This window comes from Coregonus clupeaformis, chromosome 30 (assembly GCF_020615455.1).
Source record: "Coregonus clupeaformis isolate EN_2021a chromosome 30, ASM2061545v1, whole genome shotgun sequence".
Classification (NCBI taxonomy): domain Eukaryota; kingdom Metazoa; phylum Chordata; class Actinopteri; order Salmoniformes; family Salmonidae; genus Coregonus; species Coregonus clupeaformis.
In genome coordinates, this window is record NC_059221.1 from 4,261,475 (window position 1) to 4,277,192 (window position 15,718).

General features: G+C 42.7%; 1 protein-coding gene across 5 annotated transcripts in view; it reads right to left on the minus strand.

Moving 5' to 3' along the window:
* LOC121545935 (1-phosphatidylinositol 4,5-bisphosphate phosphodiesterase eta-2) overlaps window positions 1-15,718 on the minus strand; it is a 164,667-nt gene that overhangs the window by 25,407 nt on the left and 123,542 nt on the right. For all 5 annotated transcript variants that reach the window (XM_041856864.2, XM_041856863.2, XM_041856862.2 and 2 more), the window contains exons 13-17: window positions 2,163-2,263; window positions 1,067-1,155; window positions 620-805; window positions 343-450; window positions 17-153 (exon numbers count right to left, since the gene is read on the minus strand). In XM_041856864.2, coding sequence (XP_041712798.2) covers window positions 17-153; window positions 343-450; window positions 620-805; window positions 1,067-1,155; window positions 2,163-2,263 — 621 coding nt within the window. The remainder of the gene's footprint in view (window positions 1-16; window positions 154-342; window positions 451-619; window positions 806-1,066; window positions 1,156-2,162; window positions 2,264-15,718) is intronic.

Consider the following 15,718-nt stretch of genomic DNA (forward strand, 5'->3'; position numbering starts at 1 on the left):
AAAAATTAATCATCACCTCTCCTCTGTCCCCCAGCATTGAGTCTTTGGGCTTGGGCAGCTGCTGCCCGCTGATGATCTTCAGCACCAGTTGTTTCTTCATCTGCCCCGGCAATGGGTCCTCCATCATAGGGTTAAAGACACCTACAGGAGGGACTGAGAACAAAAACCCTATTACTCTTTACTCTGTTAGATACCTGGGTGGTACTCACGCAGCACCAAATGAAAGAAAACAAACTGAAACAGGAAGGGACAACCTAAACTTGTTTTGCTACGGTGTGCCCTTGTGAATATGACCCTGTACTTGTTTTGCTATGAAATCAATGGGAGGATGCTGCTGCCCACCTTCACACATGCAGGCCGGCTTCAGGATGTAACCACAGTTGCCGTTGCTGTTGAACTTGGCTCGGTTCAGCTGGAGCACTCTCCCCTCCGACTGGTAGTTCAACGCCACTGAAAATCACACAAACCAAAACATTTTAGTACATTTTAATTTGGGGGCTAATGGAACCATATTCTGTCCGTGTGAGCAGCCATTGGAGAATTCAACAGGATGGAGAATTCAATCCAGCTCGACATTATCAAACAAGGTTTTTATTTGGAAATGGAACCCCCCCCGTACCCAGATGGCATCCAGCGTTCCAGAAGGGCTGTGGGTTGAAGTTGGAAGAGTCCACACGGTAGGAGGAGGGGTAGATGCGTGAGAGCTGCCGCTGGTTGAAGTGGATGAAGGTGGCGGCTTTCTGCTGCATGATCTGGTGGGCCTTGGTCTCGCTCAGAGAAGACACCTGCCAACTGGAGCTGGCGGCTGGAAGACACACACACACAGTTCACAAACTTAAGACACACGGGCACACAAACATAAGTGACACACAGACAACTAAATCCTTTATTTTGGCTTGGGGATAAAACAAATCAACACACAAAAAGAAAGACTCCTTTGTCTGAAATGGACTGTCAACACTTTAAAAACAGATACACGCCACTCTTCTCTATTCCTACTACTGTCTCTGGGGTCAGTATCAGTATAGTAAAGCAGTCTCCAGTAGGGTTTGTTCTCCCTGCTCACCTTGTGTCTCTATGTCAGAGACGCCCACTGACTTGGTGTATTTGACCAGGTCTGACAGAGCCCTGGACAGCTTCATGGTCTTCTTCTTCCTGCAGGAAAACAACCAGTGAGCCAGTGGAACAGTACTATGGTACATCTAGGCTTACAGTACGGTTGTACAGAGCGTCTCAATGGTAACCTGCTATGTAGTACATGCTGTGATGTACCTGCTGTGGTGCAGGTGTAACATGTCACTATGATAACAGTCCATGTCTCTATGGTAACAGTCCATGTCCATATGGTAACAGTCAATATCTACGTGGTAACAGTCCATGTCTCTGTGGTAACAGGCGATATCTATATGGTAACAGTCCATGTCTCCGTAGTAACGGTCCATGTCTCTATGGTAACAGTCCATGACTCTTAACAGACCATATCTTTACGGTAACAGTCCAGGTCTCTATGGTCCCACAACATGTCTCTGTGGTAACAGTCCATGTCTCTGTGGTAACAGTCCACGTCTCTGTGGTAACAGTCCACGTCTCTGTGGTAACAGTCCACGTCTCTGTGGTAACAGTAAACGTCTCTGTGGTAACAGTTCATGGCCGTGCCCGAAATCTGGCTTGTCTGCTACTTACTTAAACTGCATACTGTGTCGTAATCATACTGCATACTATATATAATGTACTGTTTAGAAAAAAACGTATGCAGTAGGCAACAAATATCAACATACTACTCATCCATACTTAGAAGGCATCATCGAATGCGCAATTGCGATTATTCCCCGCACATCCCCTATTCTGATTATCAGCTGTTATCGAAACACACGTGGGTGTAAAAAATTATCTTCCTCAATTATGCAGTGAATTCTACTAGATGAAAAGCCGAAATCAGTATGACATCCAGGCATTTAAAGTATACTTGATTGTCGAAATGTCACATAATGTAATACCTAATTTTTTCACATACTCAAAAGGCCTACTATTTAGGTATAGGTATTAGGACATGGCCCATGTCTATATGGTAACATTCCATGTCTCTATGGTCCCACTACATGTCTCTATGGTAACAGTTCATGTCTCTATGGTAACAGTCCGTGCCTCTACAGTAACAGTACCTGCTGTGGTGTAGGGGGGCGCGGGAGGTGCTGCTGGTGCTCTCCTGGTCCGTGTCAGTGTCCTCAAAGCTGTTGGCCTTCTTCAGCTTGGCTGCCTTTTTCTGGAGGGGAGAAGGTCACAATACAGTCGAGAAGGTCACAATACAGTCACAACAGCGCCAATGCACTAAAGTCTCTAGGGATGAGCATAGGTGGTGGGCCGTAGTAAGCTATCTACTATAGTTTTCAAGATGATCGAGCTCTGTCAATGGAGGAGCTGGTTTTTACATATTGTACAGTCGGAAGTTTACATACACCTTAGCCATATAGATTTAAACTCTGTTTTTCACAATTCCTGACATTTAATCCTAGTAAAAATTCCCTGTCTTAGGTCAGTTAGGATCACCACTTTATTTTAAGAATGTGAAATGTCAGAATAATAGTAGAGAGAATGATTTATTTCAGCTTTTATTTCTTTCATCACATTCCCAGTGGGTCAGAAGTTTGCATACACTCAATTAGTATTTGGTAGCATTGCCTTTAAATTGTTTGACAGGGGTCAAACGTTTCGGGTAGCCTTCCACAAGCTTCCCACAATAAGTTGGGTGAATTTTGGCCCATTCCTCCTGACAGAGCTGCTGTAACTGAGTCAGGTTTGTAGGCCACCTATATACCCTTTGTTGGCAATGACACAGGTCAAACGTTTTATGTAAGTCTTCACAAGGTTTTCACACACTGTTGCTGGTATTTTGGCCCATTCTTCCATGCAGATCTCCTCTAGAGCAGTGATGTTTTGGGGCTGTCGCTGGGCAACACGGACTTTCAACTCCCTCCAAAGATTTTCTATGGGGTTGAGATCTGGAGACTGGCTAGGCCACTCCAGGACCTTGAAATGCTTCTTACGAAGACACTCCTTCGTTGCCCGGGCGGTGTGTTTGGGATCATTGTCATGCTGAAAACCCCAGCCACGTTTCATCTTCAATGCCCTTGCTGATGGAAGGAGGTTTTCACTCAAAATCTCACGATACATGGCCCCATTCATTCTTTCCTTTACACGGATCAGTCGTCCTGGTCCCTTTGCAGAAAAACAGCCCCAAAGCATGATGTTTCCACCCCCATGCTTCACATTAGGCATGGTGTTCTTTGGATGCAACTCAGCATTCTTTGTCCTCCAAACACGACGAGTTGAGTTTTTACCAAAAAGTTATATTTTGGTTTCATCTGACCATATGACATTCTCCCAATCCTCTTCTGGATCATCCAAATGCACTCTAGCAAACTTCAGACGGGCCTGGACATGTACTGGCTTAAGCAGGGGGACACGTCTCGCACTGCAGGATTTGAGTCCCTGGCGGCGTAGTGTGTTACTGATGGTAGGCTTTGTTACTTTGGTCCCAGCTCTCTGCAGGTCATTCACTAGGTCCCCCCGTGTGGATCTGGGATTTTTGCTCACCGTTCTTGTGATCATTTTGACCCCACGGGGTGAGATCTTGCGTGGAGCCCCAGATCGAGGGAGATTATCAGTGGTCTTGTATGTCTTCCATTTCCTAATAATTGCTCCCACAGTTGATTTCTTCAAACCAAGCTGCTTACCTATTGCAGATTCAGTCTTCCCAGCCTGGTGCAGGCCTACCATTTTGTTTCTGGTGTCCTTTGACAGCTCTTTGGTCTTGGCCATTGTGGAGTTTGGAGTGTGACTGTTTGAGGTTGTGGATAGGTGTCTTTTATACTGATAACAAGTTCAAACAGGTGCCATTAATACAGGTAACGAGTGGAGGACAGAGGAGCCTCTTAAAGAAGAAGTTACAGGTCTGTGAGAGCCAGAAATCTTGCTTGTTTGTAGGTGACCAAATACTTATTTTCCACCATAATTTGCAAATAAATTCATTAAAAATCCTACAATGTGATTTTCTGGATTTTTTTTCCTCAATTTGTCTGTCATAGTTGACGTGTACCTATGATGAAAATTACAGGCCTCTCTCATCTTTTTAAGTGGGAGAACTTGCACAATTGGTGGCTGACTAAATACTTTTTTTCCCCACTGTATGTGTGTATGCATGTGTGTATATGTGTGTGTGTGTGTGAACTGAAGGTCAGTAGAGCAGTTTTAGAGTGGAAAACTACAGCCCACCTACAGAGGGGAGGGATTTCTTTTTGTATGACGTATGAGTATAAAAGATTCTGAAATTGTGATGGCAGAATTCTCAATGAATAAATATCTCTGACTATGCAGACCGGGACTCTGGCCGTTACTTAAATCCCAAAAGACTTACAACCTTTTGGGAGACGCACAGAGACACTAAAATAGTTTGTTAAATAATTCACGTAACAGCTTGGTCCTTCTGAGCCGGACTCCAATACCCTGTTTCTGTCATTCCAGGTAACTCTGAAAACCGTCGACGGGCGAATGATACATTCGTAAATAGAAAGTCCTGCCCTTTGACATTAAGGGTTAAAACAGGCCAGAGGACACCTGATTAATGACAGAGACGGTGACGGAATCCAAACCTACATTGAATCTCGGCTGCAAGGATAAGGTCAGTAGTCTTATTCATTACTTGGTGAAATTGATTTGAGAACTTGCTAAAATATTGAAAAGTAGCAAATTGATCAATGCGTAGCCATTTTAAGTGAAATGTAGGGGACTGTCAGGAATTATCAAGATTACATTGTGAGGATAAATCCCTCTGTAAAAGTATGAGATAATTCTGGGGGACTAGTCAAGACTACATATACAGGGAGGGGTGGTTCCAGGTGGTTGTATAGAGGAGGGAGAACCCATTCCTGTTGTATGAGACTGTCAGGAATTATCAAGATTACATTGTGGGGATAAATCCCCCTGTAAAAGTATGAGATAATTCTGGGGGACTAGTCAAGATTACATATACAGGAAGGGGTGATTCAAGGTGTTGTTGTGTGAAGCTATTTTGAATTACTTGTTAAATTGACTTGTTATATAGAAGAGGTGGCTAAGGGATTTTTAATAGTACCAACCATGGGGGGCAAATCCTCACAAGAGGTCCCAGAATTTACTGGGGACAAGAAATACTTTATGTAATTAAAATGGAATCCAGGGATAGAAGAAATCTCCATTATGTAACCAGGTGGAGGGAGAGGTATGGTTTTGAGGGACGTCTAGACGCAGATAAACTCGAATCCATGCTTAAACAGATACATAAGGTGTGTAAAGGAGAAAGAAGCAGTGAGAGAGAGAGAGAGAGAGAGTAGGAGGGGGCCAGTACCCACTGATAGCCTTACCTAATATATTGGCGGGGAATGAAAGGGGCCCCAGCAACCTTAGATGTATACAGTAATAATAATAATATGCCATTTAGCAGACAGGCCATGAACACAGAGGACGTGGCCAGAGCGGTAGAAGGAATGACCCACCCCAAAACAGGAATAGTAAGGTTTGGGCTGCCGTTAGAGGGCAGTGGGTTTCAGGGGATGCCCAGAGGACACTTTTGCCATGGGCCGATCACGGAGAGTATGTTGGGAAAATAACTGAATTGTGTAATAGCCTCAGAGAGACATGCAATCCATCATGAGCAGAATAACAGACAGGACAGAGCCAAGAAAGAAGAGGAAGATGCAGAGTAACTAATTGCCACTCTGGGAGAGATGGCGGGTAGAACTAGAAACTTAGGAGAGAGAGGAGATAAGGCAGGAAAGAGTGAAGGCCACGGGGGGGGGGGAGAATAGGGGCTTTAACTGTAACAAGGGATGGCACTTTGCCAAAGAATGTGAGGCCCCGTGTAAATACTGTGGCAAGATAGGCCATAACTTTTCCCGCTGCAAACATAAAGGAGAGGGCAAGAAGGGAAACCGGGGAGAGAAAAGAGAGAAAAGAGAGAAGAGCGAGAGAGAAGTCCATCCCCCAGCTTTGAGCGTGAGGAAGAGGAAGATAAGGCGTGACTAGTCCTTGAGGGAGAAATAGTAGACTCTAGTGAGGGGAAGACTAAGGAACCCTTTGATCCAAATTGTGAGGTGTTTGAATTGGCAACTATTGACTTAGCACTTCAACAGGAACAGAAACCTTATTTGACATTGACAGTAATGGGTAAGAAAATTAAATTCCTTTGTGATACGGGAGCCTGCAGGACAGCAATCTGTGCAACAGACAAGCCAGATGGAGTCAGGATTGATGGGGAGAAAATCATAGTGCGATCTGCCTCTGGTCATCAATTTATTGAAAGGTTATCAGCCCCAATAACCCTAAAACATGACCAATCAGGAGGAGAGACAACCATACCCATCCTGATATCTAAGCTGTGTCCGGTAAATTTACTAGGACGTGATGTAATGACTAAATTGAATGTGGCCGTCATTTCCACTGAGAGGGGAATGAAAGTACACATAGTCAGAGACAATATGGTGGTCTGTGGGGAAGGGGAGCCATGTTATTGGTATAGGCAAGATTTGTTAAGGGGGGAATAACTGATATTCCCCGAACCTTGATGGAACTTGCTGATGATGTAGTACCAGGCCCCACTAAAAATGTCCCCCGATGACCTACACTGTACTCTCTGGTATAGCAAACACCCAGGTCCAGATGCAATCTATGAGGAAGCATTATTTAAAACCACAGAAAGGACTATAGCCTTGAAATGGTTTCACTATGACAACACCCACGCAGCAGTGGAGGTGGAACTAGGGCCCCAAAGTTCAGGGAAAGATGGAGCCCACATGTGTCCCTAGCAAAGGAGCCAGCAGAGGACTGGAAAGACATGGGCCAGTGGGTATCCAAGGGTAAGAGGATCACTGATTGGGTCAATATTGTGAGTGGCGATCAACACAGCCCATCCACAGATAGTACATTTAGATGAGAATAGCAGATACTGAGGAGAGGAATACCTGTTGACAGAACAACAGGAGTCAGACTTAAAAGAAGTTCCAGAGCATTTGTGGTCCCGGGGTCCAGCAGACGTAGGATTAATAAAAGGGGTAATTCCAGTACAGGTGATACCCAAATCTAATCATAGGCCATATCAGAAGCAATACCCTATGAAACCAGAAGCAATAAAAGGTTTGCAGTTTACCAAGAGCAGATTGGGAGGGACCTTGAGGGAGGGCCAATTCTCGGGGAGATAGAGAGGCCAGAAACAAAGGTGCAGTGTCCTGGAAATCACAGTTTGTTTTGTTTTTTTTTCAGTTCTGCTGGGAGTACATTTGATGATGGGGTTTTGTGTTGAATTAGAGACAGTGAGACTATTAGTCAATACCTAGGAGAGAAGAGAGGTTACGGTAGCAAAGACAGACAAGAAGGAAATGGTAATAGTGGAGACAGGAGTGAGTGGAAGTGTTACAATTGTGACAAAACGGGACATTTTGTTAGAGAATGTGAGGAACCGTGTAGTTACTGTGCAAGGAAAGGGCACCAGTTAAGAAACTGTAGGCAGAAGGGGAAGAGAGAAATCAGGAGTCCTCATGACCTGGCTGTTTGGTTGTTGTTTTTTAATTGGGGTTTTCAGTTTGGGGTATATATGATTTCTTATGAGAATGAATGTCATGAGGACTTAATGAACACTTGGGATAAGTAACATTTATTAAATATTTAGAATAATGGTAATGTTTGGTATACTATGGGATGGAATTTCAATTGCCTCTGAACTCTGTTTTAACTTTCTGGTGTTAATTAATCATCCACACTGGTAAATTCTAAAGGCATGAGAGGAGGACTTTAAGATAGTTTATTTTACCAATAAATAAAAATAAGGGATGGCAATTGGATGATAAATTACCAATATTACCTAAGTGATTGTTTAGGTAGGTGGTAATATTTACACATGGGCAGTGACATGTGTCAAAAGGAGGGATGGATGGTAGAACAGATTAGACAACACTTTGTTGCACATGGGATTACTAATTATTAAAAAAATAATAATAACAAAAAAAAACTTTTGTTCAAGATGTGTTATCTGTGCTCAAAATAATCACCAGGGCAGACAAAGGGCACCTCAGGGTGAGTATCCTCCGGCTAAGTACCCTTTCCAGCAATTGGAAATGGATTTTATAGAGTTATCACGGAGTGAAGGAAAGACATTTAGAGTAACCCCAGATAAAGATGGGTTATCCCCCTTTGAGAAAGTGTTTGGAAGACCTTACAGAATGCCACAGTTGGCAGGACCAGACAGGCAGACATAGAACTAGAGAGCACCCTAGCAGAACACGTGAGAAGATAATTTATTAACCACACCCGTATGTCAGAGGTTTTGTGCCCCACAGGTGAACTAAAGGAGAAGGTGACCCACTCTATCTAACCAGGAGACTGGTGAGCATCCAGTCCCTAAAATAAGAAAAACTGGAAGCAGGCCTGTTGGGAAGGGCCCTACCAAGTCCTATTGGTTACTGCCTTTGCCAGCAGAATAGCTGAGAGATCCATCTGGGTGCATGTCACACACTGCAAAAAGGTAAACCCAGTTACACCTGACGAACAAACACAGAGTTAGGAGAAAGAACCGATCACCACTAGGGCTCGGGGGTTGGCTCCTTAACGAAGTTTCCCTTACCCTGTCTGATCATCCCTGTGTGAGTTCGATAGAAGGTGAAGCAATGGGTTGGCCTCTGGCGTCTGACATGTTCTCAGGGCGAGGGTGGGGATTCACAGGTCTCCTGACGGTAGGTAGCTGTCTGATTGTGGGGGCCATATTCCTAACACACTCAGGCCCTCCTGATCAGCCAGAAGTAGTAGTTAACCTAACACAAGTTGATAAAATAATACCTGAGCATAGTCTACGAAGGCATAGGAGACAGCTAGACATAGGGAAAGGGGAAGTACTAGGGACTTTAGGGAAGGACATCACCATATGTATGTCACCATGTACATCCTGGGACTATGTAGTTGCTCATACCAAGCGGGGGGGATATGTCAATCTCCATACACAGTTTAGGGACAGGTGTAGTATTGTGAAAGTAGTGAATTACCAGAAATGGCAGTGCAACCCATATAAGGGTAGGTACTGTCTGAAAGTCTAAATTACGCTAAAACAGGTTACAGACCTGAACAAGTGAGATATCCTCTTCAACTGGGGCACCCTATAGAGTAAACCTCTCTGAGGGAGGTAGTGAGACCGGGGCTGTTGTGAAGATAGTGCAAACTATAGACCTGAAGAAAGTAGGACAGGTGGAGACGGGGTGTAGAAATCTTGACCTGTGGTTGGAATGGATTTAGTATACGGCAAGAACTATGTCTAAAGAGGACTGTTATGCCTGTAGGACAGCCAAACCAAGGTTAACAACTACTCCGTTCCCCTTGACAGGCTTTGACTCTCTGTCAGGTTTATCCTCCATGCAAGCCACCTGGGAATGTGGTGAAAGAGTCTTGTAGTAACTTGCACTATCTGTATCCCCCGATAACAAAGTCATCCCGACCTAGGTTGCCTCCGTTTGAAGTCTCAGGGGATTATAATAGTTTTTCTTGGACTAATAAGATAGGATACAGTGTAGGACATCTTAGCTCCTGCTCCCACACAGAGAATATCACAACTAAAGAGACCATGACTAATCTCTCCTCTTTGTTGCAGCCAGAGGATTTTAGGAACCAAAACCAGGCCCGTGTTGACATCTGATGGTTGTGTGGTGATAACAGATTGTGAACTCACCTACATACGCAAACAATCAAACGTGTCAGAGACTGGTGAGTTGTCACGTAGAAAGTAGGACCTCCTCCCGGGATCCTTTGATGAAAGGATATATATTGATGGGATCCACAATCAGATAGCAGCTGGGTTTGAATCAAGTATTTTCTGGTGGTCAACAATTAATAAAAATGTAGATTGGATAAATTATATTTACTATAACCAGCAAAGATTTATAAACCACACTCGTTATGCAATAAAGGGATTAGCTGAGCAGACAGCGGCAACTAGCTTAATGACATGGCAGAATAGAATGGCTTTAGATATGCTTTTGGCTGAGCGGGACGGGGTTTGTGTTCTGTTTGGATCTATGTGCTGTACTTTCATCTCCAACCAACAACACAGCACCGGACGGGTCCGTGACCAAAGCGCTTCAGGGAGTCACCACGCTGGCGAACGAACTGGCTGAGAACTCTGGTATTGATAGCTCCATAAACGGTTGGTTTGATAACATATTTGGTAAATGGAAACCTATTGTTGTAACTATTCTGGGTGAAGTTATAGCTTCTATGGGTATACTTGTTCTTTGTGGATGTTGTCTTATTTCCTGTGTCTGAGGGTTGGTGAGAAAAAGAGATGGAGAAGGTGGTTTCCCAACAGATGGTGAGATACGGCCCAATCCCGGACTCCGACCTAAGGAATGAAGGATATGACCTACCAGGCTTGGTGGAGGACAACGACGATCCAGTTTGAGACTGGATGTTTTCCTAGAACTATAAATCTCTAGTTTAAAAGTTATTGTAATGATCTTTTGTGTATTAAAGTCTCGTTTTAAGTATGATGTACTAGTTACCATTGCTAAAAAGTAACGTTACGCTTTTAATCATGAGGTAACCCTGATGAACCTGTAATGTTTTTATATGCAAACCAACTTATATACTTCAATGAGTGTGATTCATTTCTATAACAACATATATTTTGTATGTGTGTAATATTTAGTCAAAGGGTGGAATTGATAGATTAATTATTAATTACTAATTATTACACCCTGAAACTGTGTATAATGTGTTAGAAATGTCAGAGTGTAGGACCAGTAAAGGCTATGGCATTGAGCCACTATTTAGCAATGTGAGTAAGAGTTAGGCCAGACAACAAAGACAACTGAGAAACTAAGATAAAGAGGCCTCCCAATTTAGGGAGGGGAGAAACTGTTATGAAAACATGGTGCAGAATATTGTGAGAACGGCAATAACTGAGTAAAGCAGGGAGTAGGATATGTGTGTGTATGTATGTGTGTATGCATGTGTGTATATGTGTGTGTGTGTATGTGAACTGAAGGTCAGTAGAGCAGTTTTAGAGTGGAAAACTACAGCCCGCCTACAGAGGGGAGGGATTTCTTTTTGTATGACGTATGAGTATAAAAGATGGACTCTGAAATTGTGATGGCAGAATTCTCAATGAATAAATATCTCTGACTATGCAGACCGGGACTCTGGCCGTTACTTAAATCCCAAAAGACTTACAACCTTTTGGGAGACGCACAGAGACACTAAAATAGTTTGTTAAATAATTCACGTAACATCTTTGCAGTTGCAAACTGTAGTCTGGCATTTTTATGGGGGTTTTGGAGCAGTGGCTTCTTCCTTGCTGAGCGGCCTCTCAGGTTATGTTGATATAGGACTCGTTCTACTGTGGATATAGATAATTTTGTACCTGTTTCCTCCAGCATCTTCACAAGGTCCTTTGCTGTTGTTCTGGGATTGATTTGCACTTTTCGCACCAAAGTACGTTCATCTCTAGGAGACAGAACGCGTCTCCTTCCTGAGCGGTATGACGGCTGCGTGGTCCCATGGTGTTTATACTTGCGTACTATTGTTTGTACAGATGAACATGGTACCATCAGGCGTTTGGAAATTGCTCCCAAGGATGAACCAGACTTGTGGAGGTCTACAACTTTTCTTCTGAGGTCTTGGCTGATTTCTTTTGATTTTCCCATGATTTCAAGCAAAGAGGCACTGAGTTTGAAGATAGTCCTTGAAATACATCCACAGGTACACCTCCAATTGACTCAAATGATGTCAATTAGCCTATCAGAAGCTTCTAAAGCCATGACATCATTTTCTGGAATTTTCCAAGCTGTTTAAAGGCACAGTCAATTTAGTGTATGTAAACTTCTGACCCACTGGAATTGTGATACAGTTAATTATAAGTGAAATAATCTGTAAGTAAACAATTGTTGGAAAAATTACTTGTGTCATGCACAAAGTAGATGTCCTAACTGACTTGCCAAAACTATAGTTTGTTAACAAGAAATGTGTGGAGTGGTTGAAAAACAAGTTTTAATGACTCCAACCTAAGTGTATGTAAACTTCCGACTTCAACTGTATATATTTATTTATTCTGAACACATTTCTGTTTGTTGGCAATGTCAATTCTTGATTTTTTAAGAACTTTTATGTTCGCTAGCTGGACAGGAAAATGCCGCCCCAATTCCCCGGAGTGCCCGGTTAGGGTAAAGGAATATGAAGTGGCAAGGGTCAGGGCTATACAGCAGGTCTCCTACGCGGAGGCACGTGAAATAGTTGAGTAGTAGTAGAGTGAGGGGAGCTGAAGATATGGCGGTGGATGCTCCGCAGACTGTAGAGATTCTGAGTGTTGTTCAACAGTTGAGGGAAACCTGATATGCTGATTGTGAAGGTGGATTTTATAGTGTTTATCACGCATGTGATTAATTATACTGCACAAACGAACAAAAAGTCCAAGAAACTGGACATAATAGTATTTGCGTCTGAAAGGCTTTTGGGTCTCCAGGACTTCGCTGCCGAAACATTGCAAAGAATACTGTCCGAAGATGCTCTTCCTTCTCAGGTCCCAGAGCCTGTAGGGATGGGCTTTGGCAGTTGAAGCTGAATAAAGGAGTACAGTGAGTTTAGTTGATTTAGTTTAGTTTTATTTTGTTAATTATTTGGGCTGATATACAGCCAAAACAGTAGCCGGCATGCACCTATAGCATTTGTTTGCTGAATGCAATAATATCAAAGAAGAAGACCCCGTACAGTAGGTGGCGGCAATACACCAATAGGTGTAGTCTGCCATAAAACTTTAAAGAAGAAGGAGGCAGACGCCGCCAAGTACTAGATTTTAGATTTTTAGTCATTTAGCAGACGCTCTTATCCAGAGCGACTTACAGTTAGTGAGTGCATACTGGCCCCCTGTGGGAATCGAACCCACAACCCTGGTGTTGCAAGCGCCATGCTCTACCAACTGAGCTAAACTGTAAACCAATCAAAACGTGTGTACTATCCATGGTACTATCTCTGCTGATCACGTCTGCCAATCACGTAATCCGTATCTAAAGTAGTAGACAGCTGGTGACATCTTGAGAAAGATCTCCGTCCGACAAACATCTATAAAGTCTTTTTTATGTATTTGAAATCTAACTATTTAGTTATAGAAACGTGATACCTTCAATGCAAGGTGTAAAATGACTCAAAATCTAATCAAATCAACTTAGAACAAGTAATGTAGTTAGCTAGCTTGCTAGTTAGCTAGCTAGTTACAACAAGTAGATCTGTTGCTAGCTAGCAGGAGCAGATAGCTTTATCACTAGCTAGCATGTCATTCTGGGACAAGGAGCGTTTTAGCTATTAGTTTATTCCAAGTAATAATTTAAGACTACACAAATCTGTAGGACAAGTATTGTAACTCTAATACAGTCATCAAGGCAGGACCCACTCATTAAAGTCATACTGACAAATAAGAAATGCCACATTATCCCTGTCAATAGTTGGAGTAGGATGATTGCAGAGCACTCTGCCTCAGACTGTCAGATGTTCATTTTGTAGCTCACAAACTACATTCCTTTGCTGTGATGATTTATTTGATGAATTCTTGTCTTTTTTTTGTCTCACATGATCTATTCATCTCTCCGGTGTCCTGCTCCCAGAGATCAACCAAGTGCTATTGACCAAGCATGGGCTGATTCACTCACCTGTGAGGCGAACCATCCTACTGCAGTTTGAACTAGCCCTGCCGTCACCATTTAGACATTGGGACCACGTATGCATTTGCCTGTTGTCTTGTCTTTGTGGGTTTGGTCTTACACAGTGTAGTGCATTTTAGAGTTGAAGAACACCAACTACAGATGCACATGCTTGTTTGAGCATCTCGAAGACTAAATTCAATAAAGAATCAGTTTAACAGGTCACAAACAGATTATTTTACTATTGTAACATGCAGAGGCCCAGGCTTTTGGCATAGATGGTAAAGCTCTCATTTCTGGACTGCAACGTTGTAAGATTGTGCCCTCCACGGCACTTGATATACATTGATTGGTAGGTTACACTATATTTAGATACTTCAAATACTGCCTGAGACACCTTTGCTATTTGTCTCCGTACTCAATAAATGGTGAAACACTATGTGTGATGGTGTTCTTTGTTCGAATGTATATGTATGAAACGTACATTATGGAAAACATGTCTCTCACTCAGTCATAGTTAGTAGAATAATGAATACATTGGCAAGATTTTGGCACCGTCAACCTTTAGAAGGTTAATAATTTAAAACACATAAATATACTCACATTCACTGAACATTTAGTATTTGAAACTCAAACATTCATTTCCCAACTGCTTTTTCTATAATCCTACAGGCTCTTTATCATTCTCCATACCTTATATTCTAATGCATCCAACATTATGCATACCCACCATGGTATTGGGCAGCTGCCATTTGAGAACTCATCGGGTTTAGAAATCAAACTCTGGTTATCTTATTGCAGAGCACATTGTACAACTGTTTTTAGAGAACATTGTATTGCAAGGTATGCTATATGTGTAGGCTATGCCACATGTATTGGCTAATATGCATATGCAGCTGTCATTTTTTAAACCTCCATTCTAGTATACATGACACACATCTTTCTATCTACGTGCTTTTATATGGGTTTCTATGCAAAGTATATGATTGAATGTTTATTTAAGCCTGCAGCTAGTTACGTGAAATGAGACATACAGTGAGTGTACACAACATTAGCAACACCTTCCTAATATCGAGATGCACCCCCCTTCGCCCTCAGAACAGCCTCAATTTGTCGAGGCATGGACTCTACAAGAAGTCGAAAGCATTCCACAGGGATGCTGGCCCATGTTAACTCCAGTGCTTCCCACAGTTGTGTCAAGTTGGCTGGATGTCCTTTGGGTGGTGGACCATTCTTGATACAAACGGGAAACTGTTGAGCGTGAAAAACCCAGCAGCGTTGCTTGTTGACACACTCAAACCGGTGCGCCTGGCACCTACTACCATACCCCGTTCAAAGCAAATTTAACTCTTTTGTCGTGCCCATTCACCCTCTGAATGACACACATACACAATCCATGTCTGAATTTTCTCAAGGCTTAAAAATCCTTATTTAACCTCAAACCTGTCTCCTCCCCTTCATCTACACTGATTGAATTGGATTTAATAAGTGGCATCAATAAGAGATCGTAGCTTTCTGCTGGATTCACCTGGTTAGTCTATGTCATGGAAAGAGCAGGTGTTCCTAATGTTTTGTACACTCAGTGTATAATCATGCCAAAACATGATTAAAAAATTTGAATTCACTGATAGAGAGATAGCTAATGAAACACAAATTGACATTTTCAGTAGCTGGCTAGGCTAGTCAAACTAACATTGACTACATTTCAATAAATTGGCTAAATGGAGTTACCTCTTCATACGATCAAGACAATTTGTATTGCATGCTGCATATTTCAATTGCACTCGAAAACATATATTTATCTTATATCAGTCTTTGGGAGCTAGCTATAGTATATCTTCCTCTTCCTTAGAGAACAGCTTGCGTTTTCACAAGAGGCTGTGTTTACATCATGGATAGTAGCCTATAGGGAGGAGGTCAGAGACCTGGCCGTGTGGTACCAGGATAACAACCTCCCCCTCAATGTGATCAAGACAAAGGAGATGATTGTGGACTACAGGAAATGAAGGACCGAGCAC